Here is a 19,182-nt window from a genome sequence, read left to right as displayed (position 1 = left end):
TGGAAAGAACAAACAAACAAAAAACAGAGTTCAGAAAGATCTAGAAAGGTTAGCTTCTTCAGCAGTGAGTCTCAGAGGCCTAGGTCAGCAGATGGAGGGAGATGGAGGCTGGAAGCTGACACCTTCAGGGTTCGGGCTTGCAGAAGGTTACGCTGGAGGCTAGAAGCTTCCAAGCCTGAGCCTAGGGATAGCTAGGCCGAAATGCTCTTAGCTCAGCCAAGCTGTATTTGTAAAGCTTTGGCACAACTCTCCTCTCATAACTTCCTCTGAGGAAATGATTACTTTTACTTGTGTGGGCGTGTGCCCGTGCCTGTTCTGTGTGTGGTTGGGGACTGGCATGGTGTGCTTGTGGAGATCAGAGGACATCTTGCTGGAGTCAGTTAATTTCTTCAGTCTTTACATGTAATCCTGGGATCAAACTCAGGTTGGCAGGCTTGTGTAACCTTGTGTAGCCTTTACCTGCTGAGTGTCCCATCAGCCCTGAATATAACTCAACTACATGCCCATATACAAACACACACAACCCTACACCTTCACACAGAGGCTGGCTTCAGACTTACTACACAGCCCAAGATAATCTTGAACTACTTATCTTCCCGCCTCTACCTCCTGAGTGCAAGGATTAGTCATGCACCTCTTATCCGGTGCTTGGTTTGAACTGCCTGGTGATTTGAATAAGAATGGCTCACTGGGTAGTGGTGGCACGCATCTTTAATCCCAGCCCTTGGGAGGCAGAGGCAGGCCGATTTCTGAGTTCGAGGCCAGCCTGGTCTCCAGGGAGTGACACTATTTGAAAGGATTAGAAGAATTAGGGGTGTGTGGCCTTGTTGGGAGTATGTCACTGGGGGTGGGGGTGGACCATGCCAGGTCTCTCTCTCTCTCCCTCTTTCCCTCCTCTCTGTGTTTTTGTCTCTGTCTCTCTGTCTCTTTGTTGGTTTCTGTCTGCCTCTGTTTTTCTCTTCTCTCTGTCTGTCTCTGTCTGTCTATCTCTCTCTCTCCCCACCCCCCTTTCTCTTTATCTATCTATCTTTGCCTATTGATCAGGATGTAGCTTCCAGATACTGTGCCAGCTCAAGCACACTACCATGCCCCTGGCTAGGATACTAATGGACTAAGCCCCTGAGACTGCAAGACTGTAAGCAGGCCCCCAGTGAAATGCCCCTTTTCATAAGAGCTGCCTTGGTCACAGCGTCTCTTCGCAGCAATAGAACAGTGACTAAGACACACAGTGCATACACACCCCTTTCCCCCAACTGTATTTAGCAAGCTGGGACCCCACCTGCATCTAGCTAACTGTACACTTCTCTCCAAACAAAGCAGTCGGGTTACTCCAATCTACGGCTTCCTAGTAACCCTGAGTACTTCCTATGTGCAGTCAAGCACATTCTAAAGGAAATAAGCTAAACCAGGCCAGACTGATTTTTAAGTGCATTCACTGTAAGGCAAACTGTCTGTTCAAATTCAGGGATAAGCCCCTCCTTACCATCTTATACCCGTACATAATTAGGCATGCATATGACCCAAATCAGATGCATCATGAAAAGGGACGTGTCTTAGTTAAGATTTTATTGCTGTGAAGAGACACCATGACCATGCCAACTCTTATAATGGAAAACATTTCATTGGGGCTGGCTTACAGTTCAGAGGTTTAGTCCGTTCTCATGTGGCAGGAAACATGGTGGCACACAGGCACAGCGGTGCTAGAGAAGGAAATGAGCGCTACATCCTGGTCTGCAGGCAGGAGGAGGAGACTGTGCACCACACTGGGAGACCTCAAAAATACCCCAACGGTGACGCACTTCCTCCTACAAATGTGACCACACTTCCTACTAGTGCCACCTCCTATGAGGCAAACATTCAAACACAGGAGTCTATGGGGCCACACCTATTCAAGCCACCACATTCCACTCCCTGGCCCCCATAGGCTTATGCCATAACATAGTGCAAAATGCACTAAGTCCAACTTCAAACGCCCCCACAGTTTAATCACAACCTCAATAAGGTTTAAAAGTCCAAAGCTTGAAATCTCTTCTAAGATTCATGCAATCTCTTAACTGTAATACCCTAGAATCTAAAGATAAAAAGCAGACCACATACTTACACAGGACGTACTTTACCGATCTAAAACATAGGGAAGGAACATAGTGATGAAACCCTGGACCAAAGCAAGACTGAGAGCCAGCCGGACAAACTCCAAGCCCTGCATCTCCGTGTCAGATGTCCAGTGCTCTTCAGATCTCCAACTCGCTTCAGCTTTGTTGACTGCAACACATTTCCAAAATCCACATTCCTTCAAACAGAAGCACGGTGGGGCCAATGACAGCAATACCCCAGTCCCTGTCACCAACTTCTGTCTTAGTGAAGATTTTATTGCTGTGAAAAGACACCATGACCACACCAACTCTTAAAAAGGAAAACACTTAAGTGGGGTTGTCTTACAGTCCAGAGGTTTAGTTCAACTGAGAGCTCTGTGTCTCGATCTGCAGGCAGAAGGAGACTGTGTGCCATACTGGGCGTAGCTTGAGCTTAGGAGACTTCAAAGATGGCCTCTACAATGACACACTTCCTCCAACAAGGCCACACCTTCTAATAGTGCCAGACCCTATGGGTCAAGCATCCAAACACATAAGTCTATGAGGGCGGGCCACACTGATTCAAACCACCACAGGATGTAACTAAGGCTTAGGTAACCTATCTATCAACACAGAAAACCACCTGCATTCTGCCCCTAAGCAAACCAACTAGTTCTATTCATGGACCCACAAAAAAAAATCCTTGCTGCTTTTGCTATTTGTGTGTGCTTTGTTGGGTCTTTGAACAAGATGCCAAGAATCCACAAACATAAGAGACCATCAGTAACACACTTGGTGAGACATCCTGGAAGTAACAGAAATGAATTCCCTCCTGCTTCATGGATACAAATTTCTCTCTCTAGTGTTTTATTCTGGGCCCACGATGTCAGGTAAGAAGACAGAGGTAAAGGTGAATGGGACAAGAGGTGTCAGGTCAAGTACAAGAGAACAGGGGCTGGCCACTCTGCCGGGATGGAGGAGGCTGTGACGTATAAGACGATGGCTACACGTGCCTTCTCTGCTGGGCTTGCAGCAAACTCATAGCTAACCCAATGAATTCAGTGGACTAAATGAGATGTAACAAAGTAGATTCCCGTACCCTGTTCCAATGTTGTTCCTGTTTCTAGAAAAGAGAACTTTCTCCCTCTTTTTGGTGGCTTTCTGTGCTCCCTCTCCCCCATCTCTCTCACTTTGCCTTTGGTCTGGGTTACAATGGGAGGTGGAGACAGACTTATTCCTGTGCTTTCGGATTTGGTTGAATAATTCCTATGCTTGCCTGCATGGGTAAGTAAGCAATTAAAGAGATAAAGAGGCAGGGTATGGTAGTGCAAGCCTTTAAACAGCACTTGAGAGGCAGAAGCAGGTGGATCTCTGAGTTCGAGGCCAGCCTGGTCTACAGAGGGCTGCACAAAGAAACTCTGTCTTGGGGGAAAAAAAGATAAATTGCTGGGTCACTGTGCAGCCATCATGAATAATATCTATCTTCCTTTTGATAGATTGGTCTTTCACAACTCCTTCAGACATCTCATTACTATATTCTAAGGATAAGGCTTTCCCAGACTAGTGCAGTCCCTACATCCAAGAACTCAACCTCTCTCTCCCTATTTATTTATTTTATGTATATGTGTACACTGTAGCTGTTTTCAGACGCACCAAGAAAGGGCACTGGATCCCTTAACAGATGGTTGTGAACCACCATGTGGTTGCTGGGAATTGAACACAGGACCTCTGGAAGAGCAGCCAGTGCTCCTAACCATTGAGCCATCTCTCCAACCCATGTCTCTGTCTCTTTTTGTAACATAAGCTGATACAGTCCTTCTTGAATTACAGAGTCTATCCTCTAGGTTGGATTGAATGTTTGAGACAGTTTATAGATTGTCTACCCAGAGTCTAAGGAAGAAGGAGCCATTACCCCTTGTCATGCTCTCGGCTTACGTGGCTGGGCGCGTGCCCGCCAGGACTTTACTCCTACAATGCTGGTGACGAGTCATCACTCAAAGCCAGAGCTACTTCTCCCTCAGTTCTCATTCAAGCAGAAAACAGCACACGAGCCACAACGCCTTTCGCAGGGAGCTCTTTGGAAGGAATCCTGGTTCTTTAATTAGAGAGTGCCTAAAAACCACTCTCTACACCCAGGAAAGGGATGCAGATTATGGGGGGACTCTGTTTAAAGAAAGGGAGAATAAAAAGAGACGTCATGATGTCTCTATCTCTAGCCAAAGCCAGAAGTATTCATCATCCTAAGGAAAGCTTCCCGAAGCGGCTATCCTCGGAATCTCCAGCTTCATCCCACCTTCCTCTTCAAGGAGCATACTCTGTGGAGCGGGGCCAGTCTAATAGTTATTTATTTAATGTATGTGAGTATACTGTCACTCCCTCAGATCTGCCAGAAGAGGGTATTGCATCCCATTACAGACGGTTGTGAGCCACCATGTGGTTGCTGGGATTTGAACTCAGAACCTCTGGAAGAGCAGTCAGTGCTCTTAACTGCCGAGCCATCTCTCCAGCCCAAGTTTAATCCTTTGCCGTTTTATCCTTCCCCCTCCATGGCAGGTTGTCATGGAGAGCCTTACTGTCACTCTGCTGGACTCCCTTCTCAACTGAATGTTTAATCAATAACAGAATTTTGACCCAGACCTTAGAAAATGGCATACCGTAATTTGTTGGAATACTTTCTAGCTCCAGGACAGACTGGAGGATGGGGGGTGGGGGGAGATGAGCCCTCCATGGCAGGGTCTGCACCTGCAGATTATGTGTGCGGAGTGTAAGCTCCTTTGCGGGTAGGAATAGTAGGATGAGATAAAAAGAAACAGGACTTGAGGTCAAGATCGCCCGTGCCTGTGGCTGCGGAGAGACGAGTGTCTTCCCAGAGATGACTCAGCAGAAGGCACTTGTCACTCAAGCATGACGACCAAAGCTTGGGTCCCCAGAAGCCAACAGGAAAGCCAGGTGGGCTATCTTTCAGTCTCCCCTCCCAGGATGTGGGAAGCAGAGACAGGAAATCTCTGGCACAAGCTGCCCAGTCAGACAACCTGCTGGTCAGAGAACTCTGGCTTCCACGAGAGACCCTCCTTCAGTATGTGAGGGTTGCGATCAAGGAAGACAACCAGTGTCAACCCAGGGCCTCCATACATGTTCACACACACATGTGAGCATGTGTACATGCATGGACACCACATACATCCATAGATACATCCCCTAATTCCAACTTGACTATATCTGGAATGAACTCTGACCTGGATCTTGGCGTGGAGATCTCAAGGCATAGGGACTATGAATCCCAGAAGATTAAGACAGGGAGATCTCTGTCATCTTCAAGGTCATCTAGGATAAAGCAAGTCCCAGATCCAGGCATGGTGGTGTATACCTTTAATCTGGGTTACATCTTCTGCTAGAGACCTAGATAAGGACATTAGAATAAATAAGATTCTCTCCATCTGCTTGTCTTGTGGCACTGAGCAGCTGCTAGATCCTTGGACTTCCACTCGCAGCTGCTGCTGACCATTGTTGGGAGTTGGACCACAGACTGTAAGTCAGCAACAAATTCCCTAACTATATAGAGACTACCCATGAGTTCTGTGACTCTAAGAGAACCCTGATGAAGACAATCCATTCAACAGAAACTTTTCATTTTTAAATTATATTTATTTATTGATTGATTGATTGATTGATTTAGTCTAGTGTGTGGCATACACATGTACATGCCAGGGCACACGAATGGAGGAATCAGGGGACAATTTGGGGGAGTCAGTTATCTTTTACTCTGTGAGTCTCCAGGGATTCAACTGAGATTGGTAGTCTTGGTGGCAGGCACATTTAGCAGATGAGCCATCTTGCTCTTCCTTTTCTAAAGACAGGCTCTTTGTTTTGTTTGTTTGGAGACAGAGTTTCTCTGTGTAGTCCTGGAACTCACTCTGTAGACCAGGCTAGCCTTGAACTCAGAAATCCGCCTGCCTTTGCCTCCCAAGTGTTGGGATTAAAGGTGGTGGGGTGTGCACCAACGCTGCTGGGCTAAAGACAGGTTCTTGCTACGTAGTTCTGGATGGCCTGGAACTCCAGGCTGGCCTCTAATTGGTGGGGGATCCTTCTGCCTTTCACGTGCTGAGATTCCAGAGTGGAGAGAGGAGGGCTGAAGGAAGGAAGAGGAAGTTTACAGTAACCGGATTTAGACGAGGACTAGAAGTAATTTTGGAGGACACCCTCAGAGTTGGCTCCTAATCCAGAGGATAGGGATGATCTCATGAGGGAGGCAAACCCAGTTTCTGTCTTTTCTGTACAGATGCCTCCCGACTGCCACGTCTAGCTACTCAACTCCTCCCGGCAGAGGTGGCGCCCCATAGCTGCAGTTCACCAGCCTGAACGGCAGAGGGCGCGCCGGCACACGCTCGGGTCTCTCTGGCCCGGCCCATCTCAGTAGCCGCGGAAGGTGACGTGGACACGGAAGTGGTCGTCGTCGCGGCGGCACCGGTGGGAGCGGGGCCCTGGGCTGGGAGTGCGGCGGGCGAGCGGACGGGCGGCGGAGGCCTCGCAGCGGCGGCGGCTTAAGGCGCAGGCGTGGTCCGTTGGGTGCGAGTCCGCTGAGCCCACGAGCGGCGCCTCAGCCCTCTCTCCTGTACGTCGGAAACCGGGAGCAGGGACCCGCTTAGCCGGCGTCATCATGACCAAGACCGGTAGCAAGGGCGGGAACCTCCGCGACAAACTGGACGGCAATGAGCTGGACCTGAGCCTCAGCGACCTGAATGAGGTCCCCGTCAAGGAGCTGGTCAGTACGGCCCCACGAACCCCGGGAGCCCACCTACTCCCGACGCCGGCCCCACGCGGGCAGGCCCCTCTCCTAAGCCTCAGTTTCCCGATCTTTAAAAACTAGGTCTCCAGGGAGGCTGCGGTCCGTCCCAGTATTCTTATTGCGGTGTACACGTGTCACTTTGGCACAGTTCCAGAAGATAGGGTAGCTCTACCTACTCAATCCTGGACTTTTTAGGGGCTAGTAATGAATTTTACCATGATTGTGGAAGCTCTCACAATGTCCAGTTTCGTGCTGGGCCTTAGAGTGGAAACCCGAGAGAAGGGTTGCTGAGAAGGGTTGTTTGAGGATGAATGAATGACCTGGTCCCGGGAAGTAGGCCTCGGATAGACCTGGGTGTGGCGCCGAACCCAGTTTTTTCTAAGAAGCCTGCAATCCCAGCTGGCTTTCCCAGCTTGCAGGCAGCCCTCCGTGAAGAAAGTGAAATCTCTCTGCAGGACTGGCAAGGTCTCATCCCAGCTGCTCTGAAACTGTCCGGAATCGCGCTCCCCCCTCCATCCCCCTTCCTCTACCCCCAATCCCATTTGGAAGCCTGGGGGCCCTAGGGACGTCACACTTCATTTGTTGCCAGCATGGTGCTACTGTCCTTGATCAGTGCTTACCCAGCTCCGTGCTCCCTAGCTCTAACATCTCCTGTTAACTTCACTTTGGATGCCCTACACTTTAAGGGATTATATTTGCCCTTGGCATTTGGCCTAATTCCCACCCCACTTTGTGGCTGTGTAGTATAGTGGTTTGAGTGGCATGCCTGGTTCATATCCCAGCATCATTGCTCAATAACTGAATGTTCTTGGCACGTTAACTAACCAACCTTTGTGTCTAGATTTCCTCATTCATAAGACGGTGTTAATGGTTCCGATCTCATACACTTAGGAGTGTTAAAATAAGATAAATGTTCTGCAGAGATTATCATAAGATAAATACTTGGAGGGTAGCAAGAAAAAGTAGCTGGTGTTCTCCCTGCTGTGGTATCCAAACTTCTCTAGGTGGTCAGACTTGAGATGTGGATGTAGGGTCGTTGACTGCATGTCCACCTCCCTTCTATAGAAGATGGCCAGATTTGCTTATGCCTGACCTGAGGAAAGCTATCTGGAATCACTTCTTCCAGGCATACAGCCATGATAGTGCTGTCCTTAGGGTGAAGAAAGGGTCAGCTCTGCAGAGCCTCTCTAGTCCTGGACACCACGGAGGAAGAGGCAGGCTATGAGGGTCTTGCTCTCTTGTTCTCTAGCCAGAACCTTCCCCAGAGAGGGCACTTAGTACCAACACATGTTGGTGGACGGAGACCTGAATGAATACGCAGTGCTTTATTAGACCCAGTTCCTGTCCTGAATCCAGATAACGGGCACTAGAGAAAACTTCAAGCTCCCTGGGGGCTTATGAAGGTTTAGTTTTTCCTTGGACATTCTATAGTCAAATCCCTCCTTTTCCAATCTTCCCAAGATCTTAGTTGACTGGCTTTTTTCTTCTTATCCCCAAGAACATTATATTTTTGTGCCTTTTTTCCCCCTCAAGGTCTTTTTAGGGTTTTGTTTGTTTTTTTTTTTTTTGTTGTTGTTGTTTTTGAGACAAGGTTTCTCTGTGTAGCCCTGGCTGTCCTGGAACTCACTCTGTAGACCAGGCTGGCCTCAAACTCAGAAATCCGCTTACCTCTGCCTCCCAAGTGCTGGGATTACAGGCGAGTGCCACCTCCAACCGGCCCTCAAGGTCTTACTATGAAGTGGAAGTTAGACTTGACTTAATATCCTCTTGTCTTCTGAATACTGGGGTCGTAGGCATGTGCCACCCTGCCTTCCCCCATATTGTTTTTAAAGGTCTTTGCTAATTGTGGGAACATTCTCTGGAAAATGCTTTATTCGCAGATGTCTTTGAATCATTCCAGGTGTTGGTTTGACATATTTTTCTCATCTCTCTTTCTAGGCTGCACTTCCAAAGGCTACCGTATTGGATCTGTCCTGCAATAAACTGAGTACTCTTCCGGTAAGACTGGCACATTGCACTGGGTCCCAGAGCCCCGAACGTCCTTCCTGTAGCCAGGGGGAGACAGGGCATAAAGTGTGATTTCAGGCTAGGTCTACATGGTCCAACTGAATCTGAGGTTATCGGTGGGGACACTCGGGGGGAGAGAGGCTTACCTCAGAAGTACATCCTTTCGAACAGCAGGAGAGTCGGGCCATGGAAGGTAAAGCCAGCAGCGTGTGGGTGTTGGCTGAGTGGCTGAGTCACTTGCTGGCCTCCTCTTTTTCTGCGTTCTTTCTTTCTTTTCTATATTCTTTGTTTACATTCCGAATGCTTCCCCTTACCTGGTTCCCCCCTCCCCGGTCTCATAAGCCGTCTTCCCTTCACCTATTTCCTAATCACCCCCCCCCCCCCATTTCCCTGTCCTGGTACTCCCCTACAATGTTCTGGTTATTTCATTCTTTTGAGGAAAGTAGTTTCCTTCTCTTGCATAAGGAGGTAGAGACCATTGTGTCAGTTTGCTCTGCATTCTGTGGGACAGTGATTCCCCATCCCTTGCATATTGTTTTGTGACTAGGTCTTAGGTAGCCCAGGCTGGCCTTGGAACCCCTAATGTCCCTGCTTCACCCTCTGAGTGTGGTTTGTTTGGTTTTGTATTCTATTTTGCGTTGAGATCATAGAAACTGGCCCAGGCAGTCCTCTTGCATTAGCATCCCAAGAGCTGGGATCTCAGGCCTGAGTCACCACATTGGGTCCCACATATCTTTCAATGAGGAACAAGAAAGACTGTGGTTTGATGGGACACTATCCTGCCTTTGTTCCCCTAAACAAGGACTCGAATTGCTTGAGATTTTTCTCTTGTTTTTGAGCATACCCAATGTATATCAAGTCCTTTTGTTGTTTTGGAATCTTTTCTTTCTTCAGTATAGAAAATAACGTGTCATTATAACACATAATTGTATCCTGCTCACATGCTCCCTACCCCTGCTCCCATCTGTCCTCTAGCAGAATTTGTCTCAGCTCTCGTTTTCTCTGGGGACAGGGTTTCACTGTGTGCCCGAGGCTGGTCTCAGCGGCCTCCTGAGTCTGTGGTTACAGGGATGACAGCACCCAGCTGCTAGTTGACCTGCGTAGGCACTGGATTTCTTCAGCCTCTGGTCCTCTCCTGTGCAGAGGCCACTCAGTAGTTGTGCTCCTTCTATATCAGGCCTTTCCACACTGTCAGTGTGCCTCTTGCTCTGCTGTGGCCAGCCTTGCCTTGCTGGAGTCCAGGGTAGCCGCCTGTTGGCTCAGTCTCAGTAACGGAGTTCAGAAGTTAGCAGTTTCTCCATTGGCTCATTAGGCCTTCTCTCTCAGGGTCTCCTGGGCTTCTCTTATTGTCAACAGCACCATCTTCCCACAGCTCATTAAAAACGGTTTCTGTTCCGGGAGGTATTCTGTGTCTCATTAAAGAAGGGGAGCGGCTCCCGCACCTGCTGTCCACGGCGCCCAACACTCACTCCGCTCCTCAAGTGCACCTTTCAGTCTGAGTCTGTTCTGACAGCTTTCCTCTCACCCACTGGTGATTATTATGAGTCCCCTGCTGGGCGGTGGTAGCACACGCCTGTGATCCCAGCACTCTGGGAGGCAGAGGCAGGTGGATTTCTGAGTTCAAGGCCAGTCTACAGAGTGAGTTCCAGGACAGCCAGTTCTATACAGAGAAACCCTGTCTGAAAAAAAGCAAATCCAAAAAAACCAAAAAAATAAATAAAAAAGTCCCCACAGGGCACGAAGAGTGCCCTAGCTGAGTGGTCCTGTCACTGTCAGAGATGGCTTGGTCTGCGCCGAGAATGAGCCTGTTTGAGTAGATAGGTCCTCGGCACTTAGTTACTTATCCTAACACTCACGGAGTACTTATGCAGAGTATCAGGTGTACTAGGTGTTACAAAAAACAAAGACTAAGACTTAGTACTCATGTACTGTCCCTTTTTATAAAACTGCATATGTATTTTTCTTTTCTTTTGGAGGGACATTGGGGGTAGAAATCGAACCTAGGGCCTCGTGGTTAAGTTCCGTGCAGCTTTTGTGCGTGTGGAGCTAGGAATTTACCTTTGGGCTTTGCTCATGCGGGGCAGGCCCTCTGCCACTGAGCTGCAGCTGTCCTGTTGCTGTTTGAGATGGAGTTTCGTTATTCTGCCCAGGCCAGCTTCTCACTGTACCAGTCTCCCAGGTGGCTAGGAGTACAAATGTATACCGCCGTGTCCAGTGAGAACTCCTGCAAAAGATGAAGGCAGGGCACTGGCAGGGCAGGGAGGACCCTGCATCACTGTGGTAGCAGTGTGGACATGAGCTCTAGTTCTGATAAGAGGAAGGCAGGACAAAATTTTTTGGTAGTCAGAGTTTGTTTTTTTGTTTGTTTGTTTGTTTAATGTAACAGCCCTGACTAGCCGACAGAGGGAACTCCCTCTGTAGACCAGACTGGCCTAGAACTCAGAGATCTGTCTGCCTCTGCCTCCTGAGTGGGTATGCATTTCTTTTTTTCTTTTCTTTTCTTTCTTTTTTTTTTTTTTTGAGACAGGGTTTCTCTGTATAGCCCTGGCTGTTCTGAAACTCACTCTGTAGACCAGGCTGGCCTCGAACTCAGAAATCCGCCTGCCTCTGCCTCCCAGAGTGCTGGGATTACAGGCGTGTGCCACCACTGCCCGGCGGGTATGCATTTCTAATGCATTTCCTGCTAAGCTGTTTTACGAGCTTGTCTTGGTGGATACCACCAGGAATATCAAGTGTTCTCTTCATTGTTATTTGAGGAGAGCTAGGTGGCGAGAGGTACAGTTGGGATTCATAGGTTCTCTTTACTTGGGGGTTTCTACACCTTTATTCCAAAGTCTCCGTTCTCCGGGTCCTAGTCGGATTTCTGTGGCCTCACACACCTGGTGAAGCTGGACCTCAGCAAGAACAAGCTGCAGCAGCTGCCCGCAGACTTCGGCCGCCTGGTCAACCTTCAGCACCTGGATCTCCTCAACAACAAGCTGGTCACCCTGCCTGTGAGCTTCGCTCAGCTCAAGGTAGCATTCCCCGGGTTGCACAGCCAAGTGTGGTCCAGGGCTCAGGAACTACGGGAGCAGAACCTCGAGCCAGGGAGGGGGACACCAGACCCCGCCATCTTGTTGGTCCTGCCTCAGCTGTTCTTCCGTGGAACACAGTTTTCTTCTAGCAGGTTCTGTTCTGTGTTGAGGGACTGTGTAAACTCAGGCTTAGCCAGCTCTTTTTTTCCATCCCTGTAGAATCTGAAGTGGCTGGATCTGAAGGACAATCCCCTGGATCCTGTCCTGGCCAAGGTGGCAGGTGATTGCTTGGATGAGAAGCAGTGTAAGCAGTGTGCAAACAAGGTAAGTGTGTGTGCAACTCCCAGGGTTCTCGCTCACAGCCTCCCCTGGGACTTGCCCCTCCCTCCTCTTGTTTTTTCTCCCAGGGTACCCACAGTTCCAGTTCTCAGTGAGATGAGCCTGAGGGAGAGTCTGTGGTGCTGTGCTTACTTAGTATTTATTATTATTTTTTAAAAAGATGTGTGTATGTGTGTCTGCATGAGTTTGTGTACCGTACATGTTGATGCTCATGTAGGCTATAGGAGGGCTTTGACTTCCCTGGACCTAGAGTTACAAGCAGCTGTGAGCTGCCTGATGTGGGTGCTGGGAACCGAACCCAGCTCCTGTGAGAGCAGCCAGTGCTCTTAACTGCTGACCCAGAGACTGTCCTGGAACTCACTCTGTAGACCAGGCTGGCCTCGAACTCAGAAATCTGCCTGCCTCTGCCTCCCAGAGTGCTGGGATTACAGGCGTGTGCCACCACCGCCTGGCATAATTACAGCTTTTTAAAAAGGGGGTTAAGGGTTAGACGTTTATCACTATTGACAGACCTATCCTGACAAGTGAGAAGAACCAAGGGCATTTATGCAAGACAGACCTTTCTGGTGACCAGTCGCCTCGATGATGCCTTCCTTGCCTTGCTTGGTAGCACTGTGCCCTCAGTACCTCCCACCCCACCATTGGAGCCGATTGCTGCTTCAGCTGAGCACCAAAGGCTCACTGGACTATGTCTGGGGGCTGTGGGTACGAGACACTTAGCTTGACTACAGTTAGTGTAAGCTAAACATGTGTGAAGTCTCCTCTGTGAGCTCGAGAGCAGTGGCCTTCCCCCTCTTTCCCCTTATCTCCTCAGAGTTTATATAATCTCACCATCAGTGGGGCTCTTTGTTAGAAAACACCAAGCTCTAAGGTAACATGACCAGCCAGGCAAGGCGACATAGCAGCCAAGGCCCACATGGCTCATGAAATCCTGTGTGAAACTTGGCATTGATGAGCAGTCTCGGTTTTGAAGGTTGCTAGTGGCCGATACTTCCTCTGCCCTACCTGCTTTGCGTGAGTGTCTTAGTCTTCATGACCCTGGGTAGTGGGTGTTTTCCTTTTTCCAACCTGTGAAGTGTGTGTGTGTGTGTGTGTGTGTATGTGTGTATGTGTGTATGTGTGTATGTGTGTGTGTGTGTGCGCACAAATCATTACCTCTCTATTCAGCAGACAATGGGGGACTGTCTGGAACTGATCTATCAAGAGCAGACTGTGGTGTAGTGCTTGCCAAATGTGCATGAAGCTCTGGGGTTGAGATCTCTTTTCTTTTTTTTGGGTTTTTTTTTTTTTTTTTTTTTTCCAAGACAGGGTTTCTCTGTGTAGCCCTGGATGTCCTGGAACTCACTCTGTAGACCAGGCTGGCCTTGAACTCCGAAAATCCGCCTGCCTCTGCCTCCCAAGGCATGTGCCACCACCGCCCAGCTAGGGTTTGAGATCTCTAGGACAGCATAAAACCAAATTTGGTGGTAGAAGGCCACAATCCCAACACTGACAATGACGCAGAAGGATCAGAAATTCAAAGCTACTCTTGAACCACAATATGTTCGAAGTCAGCCCGGTCTTCACTGATACCCATTGGTATTTCATAGCTTATGGCTACAGAGAGAGTTTGTATTTAGTCAGAGGTCCCTTCTGATCACTCATTTCTTCCAGGCATGTTCCAGGTAGTCCCGTGCATTGCAGATGTTGTAACTGACCACAGTCCTTGGCACAAGTGCCGCACACCTCTAGGCATTGCAGAGGAGTGGCTTGGACGAATGAGAATAAGGTCAGAAGTTTCTAAAACAACAGGCCCCAGGAGCTTACCTTAGGGCAGACGCTGAGCACAGTGTGTTTAGGATCCAGTTTGGAGTGAACCAGGAGCTTTGTGCAGTTTTGGGCTCTCCTCGCCATGATGTCCGCCCAGCCTCCAGTGCCTGCAGGTCCTTGTTAGGTAGCCATTTTTATAAGTTGGATTACCTTGAGAGGTACTGGCAGCTTCAAGTCCTGGGTTAGTAGTTTGTGGCTTAAAACCAAGCTATAGGCAAGGGTTTTCTAGGCTGGCTATTGAGCACTCTTATGAGTGTGTTCTTTCCAAGAGTTACGCTTGACCACTGTCTTGAAGGTCAGGCCCTTGTGCTGTCTTCTTTAGAGCAGTTCAGGCTTTGGCCATGTTCATGCAGTGGAGATGGTGGGATTCTGCAGTAGTGTTTATTGAGTGCCTGCCATGCTGCTGGCTGACTGCTGAGTGGTCAGGCAAGCACATGTTATCTCTGGCTTCCTGATCAGAAGATCGGCTTGGTGGTGCACGCCTGTAATCCCAGCACTAGGGAGGTAGGGGCAGGCAGATTTCTGAGTTCGAGGACAGCCAGGGCTACACAGTTGAAAGGCATGCTGAGATTACACAGTGTGATAGTTTGGATTGCTGGGACGCTGAGTTACAACCCTGGAGCACCAGTTTCTTAGCATGTAACATGTAGAAGCTCTGAACACAGACAGAAAAGATAAAAGGACTCTGGCTCCCCTGTCCAGTGAGACTTTTTGACCTTCAGCTAGAGATCATTCATGAGTTTAACCTGAGAATTTGGGGCACTGGGTGCTGACTACAAGTGGCAGTGTTTGGGCCTTTCTCTTTGACCTGTCTTCTGTTCAGAGGGCCACTCCTCAGGTCTCAGTTGTGTTACTTTCTGTTGTGTGTCCTGGGCATAACAGTTTGTCTTGATTTCCCTCCTTTTGAAGTAGAAATCTAGCCAGTGCCTCCTACTGGTCGCAACTAGCCATTTACCTATGAACAAAGCAGTTTCTGCTTTTGAAGGAATTTATGACAGAAAGGTAACAAGGAATTACAATGGAGTAGCTTTCTGTGCTGGCTGATGCCTGTTAAGACTGTCAAACCAACAACAGACCAGAGGGAATTTATAGCGGGTGAACAGACGTGGAAGAAGGGCCAATGCCCGCTAAGGAGAGGGTCAGGAGAGCTTGCTGGAAGCCGTGCTGCTGTCTCCCTGGGGATGAGGGAGCACCTCAGTGCATTGTGTGACATCATCCCTGTACAGCTGATGTGACAGGATTTTTAGATTCTAGTTGGTGGTGTTTTACAGGAAGCTTTTTTCTGACAGTCTTAATGACCCGGATCCACGGGACTCAAGGAAGATTCGTGTTTCAGATGCAAAGATAGGATTACCTCCATTGGCTCTGCCCCACCCTCAGGGCCGGTGGCTGTGGTCAGCAAAGAGTCCTGAACAGACTTGAGCTGAGAAGACTGCCCCCCAGCAGCTCCAGCCTCTTTTCTCCTGCAGGTGTTACAGCACATGAAGGCCGTGCAGGCAGACCAGGAACGAGAGCGGCAGCGCCGGCTGGAGGTGGAGCGAGGTGGGTGGCCCTCCTGCTAGGCTTCCCTGTCCTAACCAGCCCGTAGGGGCAGGTGCTCAAGCGGGGTGCTGCAGGGCGGGCACTCGAGTCGGGTGCTGCAGGGGCAGGGTGCTGGGGCAAAGGCAGTAGAGTGGTGCCTCCTCTCCCCATTATCTGATGGCTTTCTCCACCCAGGCTTCTCCACAGGGCTCCACAGACAAACAACTGCTTTTCATATTTTCAACATGGCTGGAGCTAGATATGGGCACATACCTATAATTCCAGTACTTGGCAGGCTGAGGAAGAACTCTGAATTTAAGGGTAGACTGGGCTATAAACAAGACCCTCATCTCAGAAAACAAATCAAAATAAACAAAGAATCAACCAATCAAAAACCGATATAAACCCCCCCCCCCCAAATAAAACAAATCGCTAAAGACCCATCCCCCCCCTTCAGCCTTCCTGTGGTAGGAAGCTGCCATCTCTGGAGTTCTCAACCTGAGGTAGAACAGATGCCCATGATTTGTCTGCTGTGCTCGGTCTGTCAGCTAGCCCTCTGTGAGTCTTCATCATTCTGTGGAGCCGCAGTCCCTCTGACTTGTCAGAACCGCTCAGCTTGGGAACTTTTTGAAACAGTATGCTTAAAATTCTTTTCTGGCTTTCTGTTGGCTTTAGAATGGCATCCCAAGGTAGTGAGGTGGCCAGTAGGCCTACTGTGACCAAGGCCAGCCACAGGCAAGCATGACATTAAGTTAGCCATGTACATACTTTCTTTGGCAGCATATAGACCACAACTCACTGGGACACACTCAGTTCCAGCACGGCCAGGGCTATGTAGAGAAACCCTGTCTCAACCAAACCAAACCAAACCAAACCAATGCCAACAGCCGTAACCAAAGGCCGTGAAGTTGGGGTGGGGATTAGAAGGTGAAAGCAGACCTGGGAGACGGTAAGAGGGATGGGGTGAATATGATCAAAAAATATTTTTTTAAAGATTTATTTATTATATCTAAGTACCTTGTAGCCATCTTCTGACACTCCAGAAGAGGGTGTCAGATCTCATTACAGATGATTGTGAGCCACCATGTGATTGCTGGGATTTGAACTCAGGACCTTTGGAAGAGCAGTCGGTGTTCTTAACTGCTGAGCCATGTCTCCAGCCCCATGATCAAAGAATTAATAAAAAATATTAATGTATTAAGATGTAGCCCTGGCTGGAACTCACTATGCAGGCCAGGCTTGCCTCAAATGCAGAGATCTGCCTGCTTCTGTCTCTGGAATGCTGGAGTTAAGGTTATTTGCCACCATGCCTATCCTAAAATATTTTTCCAAAAAAAGCAAACATAGATCTGAGAGATGGCTCAGTGGTTACGAGCACTCACTCTCCTTCTGGAGGAGCTGAGTTCCATTCCCAGCACCCTTGTGGTGGCTCATAGCCATTCAGTTCCAGGGGATATGACATTCATCAGACAAAACACCTGTGTACATAAACTAAAATTAACCTTTAAAAATGTAAGAAAGCAAGCAAATAATGCAGCCATTAGAGTTTGTCCTGTTTTTTCCCCTCTGCATCTTGGCACTCAGTAATCTTGAGTGACTGGCTGGCTTCTAAGCTGCGGTAGGAGAAAGGACATGTCCAGTATTGCCTCCAGGCAGTCCCCGAGTTCACCGTGCCTGCGCCACAGCTCTTTGGTAGGCTCGTGGCTGCAATGGGAGGACAGCTGACTTCTGTTGTGTCCATTCCTTGCCAGTGCCTGGTCCCTGGAGAGCAGCTTGTGCTACTTTTCAGCTCCCTGTCAGTCAACAGGGTCTCCAGACAGCTGCAGCATGACCGTAGTCAAGTCTGAGACTGAAGGCAGGTTTATTTTCTCCCAATTTTATACCATTTTAATTACATGCAAGTATTAAGGGAGAATAGTACAATAGGGAACAAGCAAGGCAGTAAAACACAAATAGTCCAGGAACAAGCAAGGCAGTAAACAAAGTCCTGTGATCCCACTCCTGTGATCACTGTTTCTAAGGGCTCTTCAGGATGACCAAGATCTCTCTGAGCCTACTTCCCTGTCCTAGCCCAAAGTCATTCATGCCTGAAGCCTACTTCAGCCTTGTTCTAGCCTAAAATTAGATTCCTGCCTGAGCTTACTTCCTTGTCATGGCCTAATGTCAGATTCCTGCCTGAAGACCCCCCCAGCCCCCCCATGCTCTCCACAGATTCCCTAGGCTTTCAAGCTCTAAATGGACATTTAACCACTATTTTGTGCTATTCTGACTTTGCAAACATGTTTTTCAGATTTATAAATGACTAATTTGAAAATGCATTTTTAGAATCCAATAATTTGGCAGTTGGATACTTTATGTAAACACACATGAGCTATAAAGCTAACTGTAGCAAATCTAGTGTTGAGTAGAATCTTCCTGACCTAAGTTGGTTTAACTCTACAAAGACACTGCACTGCCTGGAAGCTGACAGGAGCTCACCTCACAATCCTCCTGTTCCACTTTCATTCCATATTATCAGTACCTCTGCTAGATCTTCCTTTATGACTAAGTTCTGGAAGATTCTGCCTTCTGTGTACTTTATGACTAAGTTCTAGAAGACTCTGCCTTCTTTGTACTTTTTTTTCTTTTTGCAAGGAACAGGAGGTGTTTTCTTGTCTCTAATTTCCAGGCTTATATTGTGTTCCCCTACCCTCAGCCTTCTAGTTAGTTACTGTGTGTTCCAATGGTGCACATGTGATGGAGGTAGGGGGCAGCTTGTGGGAGGCTGTTCCCTTCTGTATGGGACCTATGGATAAAACTTAGGTCACTGGGCTTGAGGCTAGGCGCCCTTCCCCACTTAGCCATCTTGCTAGCCCACCCATAACTTTCTGAAGTTCCCCTGTATTACACCCATAGCCAGAAGTCTCTTAATAAGCTTCAGTAAACCCTGAGAGAAGCATTGTTTTTAAGGGAAACTTATTTGTCTTTAGCTGGCCAAGTACTCACTGTGTAGCTAAGGGTGACCTGGAGCAGGCGATCCTCTGCCTGGGCTTCCTGAGTGTGGGAGTACATTTTTCTTACAGATTTTTCTTATATAGTCCAAAGTAGCCTAAAACTCATAATCCCACACACAATCAGCAACTCTTCCACCCCAAGTGCTGCAGTACCTGAATGCTCCTACAGTTCCTGTGTGGTCCATGGACTAAGGGAGAAGAAGGCAAATGAACCCAACCTTAGCCCTCAGGCAAACGGGCTGCTGGGGTGTGTGTGTGAGAGAGGAGTCAAAGATCGCATTTATGCTGCAGAGGCTGAGAAGAAGCGAGAGGCCAAGCAGCAAGCGAAGGAAGCCAAGGAGCGCGAGCTGCGGAAGCGGGAGAAGGCGGAGGAGAAGGAGCGCCGGCGGAAGGAGTACGACGCCCAGAAAGCTTCCAAGCGGGAGCAGGAGAAGAAGCCGAAGAAGGAAACAAACCAGGCCCCAAGTAAGCTTGCTTCCATTTTCAGGGGAAGGGCGGGGTGGTGGTCTGTGTCTCTGTGCCTGTCCTTCCTTGCCTTGAGCTAGTGACTAATGTCACCGAGGCTTGTTGAAGGTGGGGGTTGGATCTGTTTGGCAGCAGGTGAAGAATATAAATGAGAAAACCCTCAGAGCTCTTGCCTA

The 19,182-nt window shown here is 48.7% G+C and overlaps 1 protein-coding gene across 1 annotated transcript in view; it reads left to right on the top strand.

The window, feature by feature from the left end:
- Window positions 1-6,496: 6,496 nt before the first annotated feature.
- Lrrc59 (leucine rich repeat containing 59) overlaps window positions 6,497-19,182 on the top strand; it is a 15,822-nt gene continuing 3,136 nt past the window's right edge. Inside the window, exons 1-6 of the mRNA XM_052197087.1 lie at window positions 6,497-6,834; window positions 8,797-8,856; window positions 11,721-11,879; window positions 12,099-12,203; window positions 15,497-15,569; window positions 18,833-19,006. Of these exons, the coding sequence (XP_052053047.1) occupies window positions 6,730-6,834; window positions 8,797-8,856; window positions 11,721-11,879; window positions 12,099-12,203; window positions 15,497-15,569; window positions 18,833-19,006 (676 nt within the window). The 5' untranslated portion in view covers window positions 6,497-6,729. The remainder of the gene's footprint in view (window positions 6,835-8,796; window positions 8,857-11,720; window positions 11,880-12,098; window positions 12,204-15,496; window positions 15,570-18,832; window positions 19,007-19,182) is intronic.

The sequence above is a fragment of the Apodemus sylvaticus genome, chromosome 10 (genome assembly GCF_947179515.1).
Source record: "Apodemus sylvaticus chromosome 10, mApoSyl1.1, whole genome shotgun sequence".
In the NCBI taxonomy this organism is placed as follows: Eukaryota; Metazoa; Chordata; class Mammalia; order Rodentia; family Muridae; genus Apodemus; species Apodemus sylvaticus.
The sequence above is the reverse complement of the archived record's forward strand: the minus strand, read 5'-3'. Positions and strand labels throughout refer to the sequence as shown.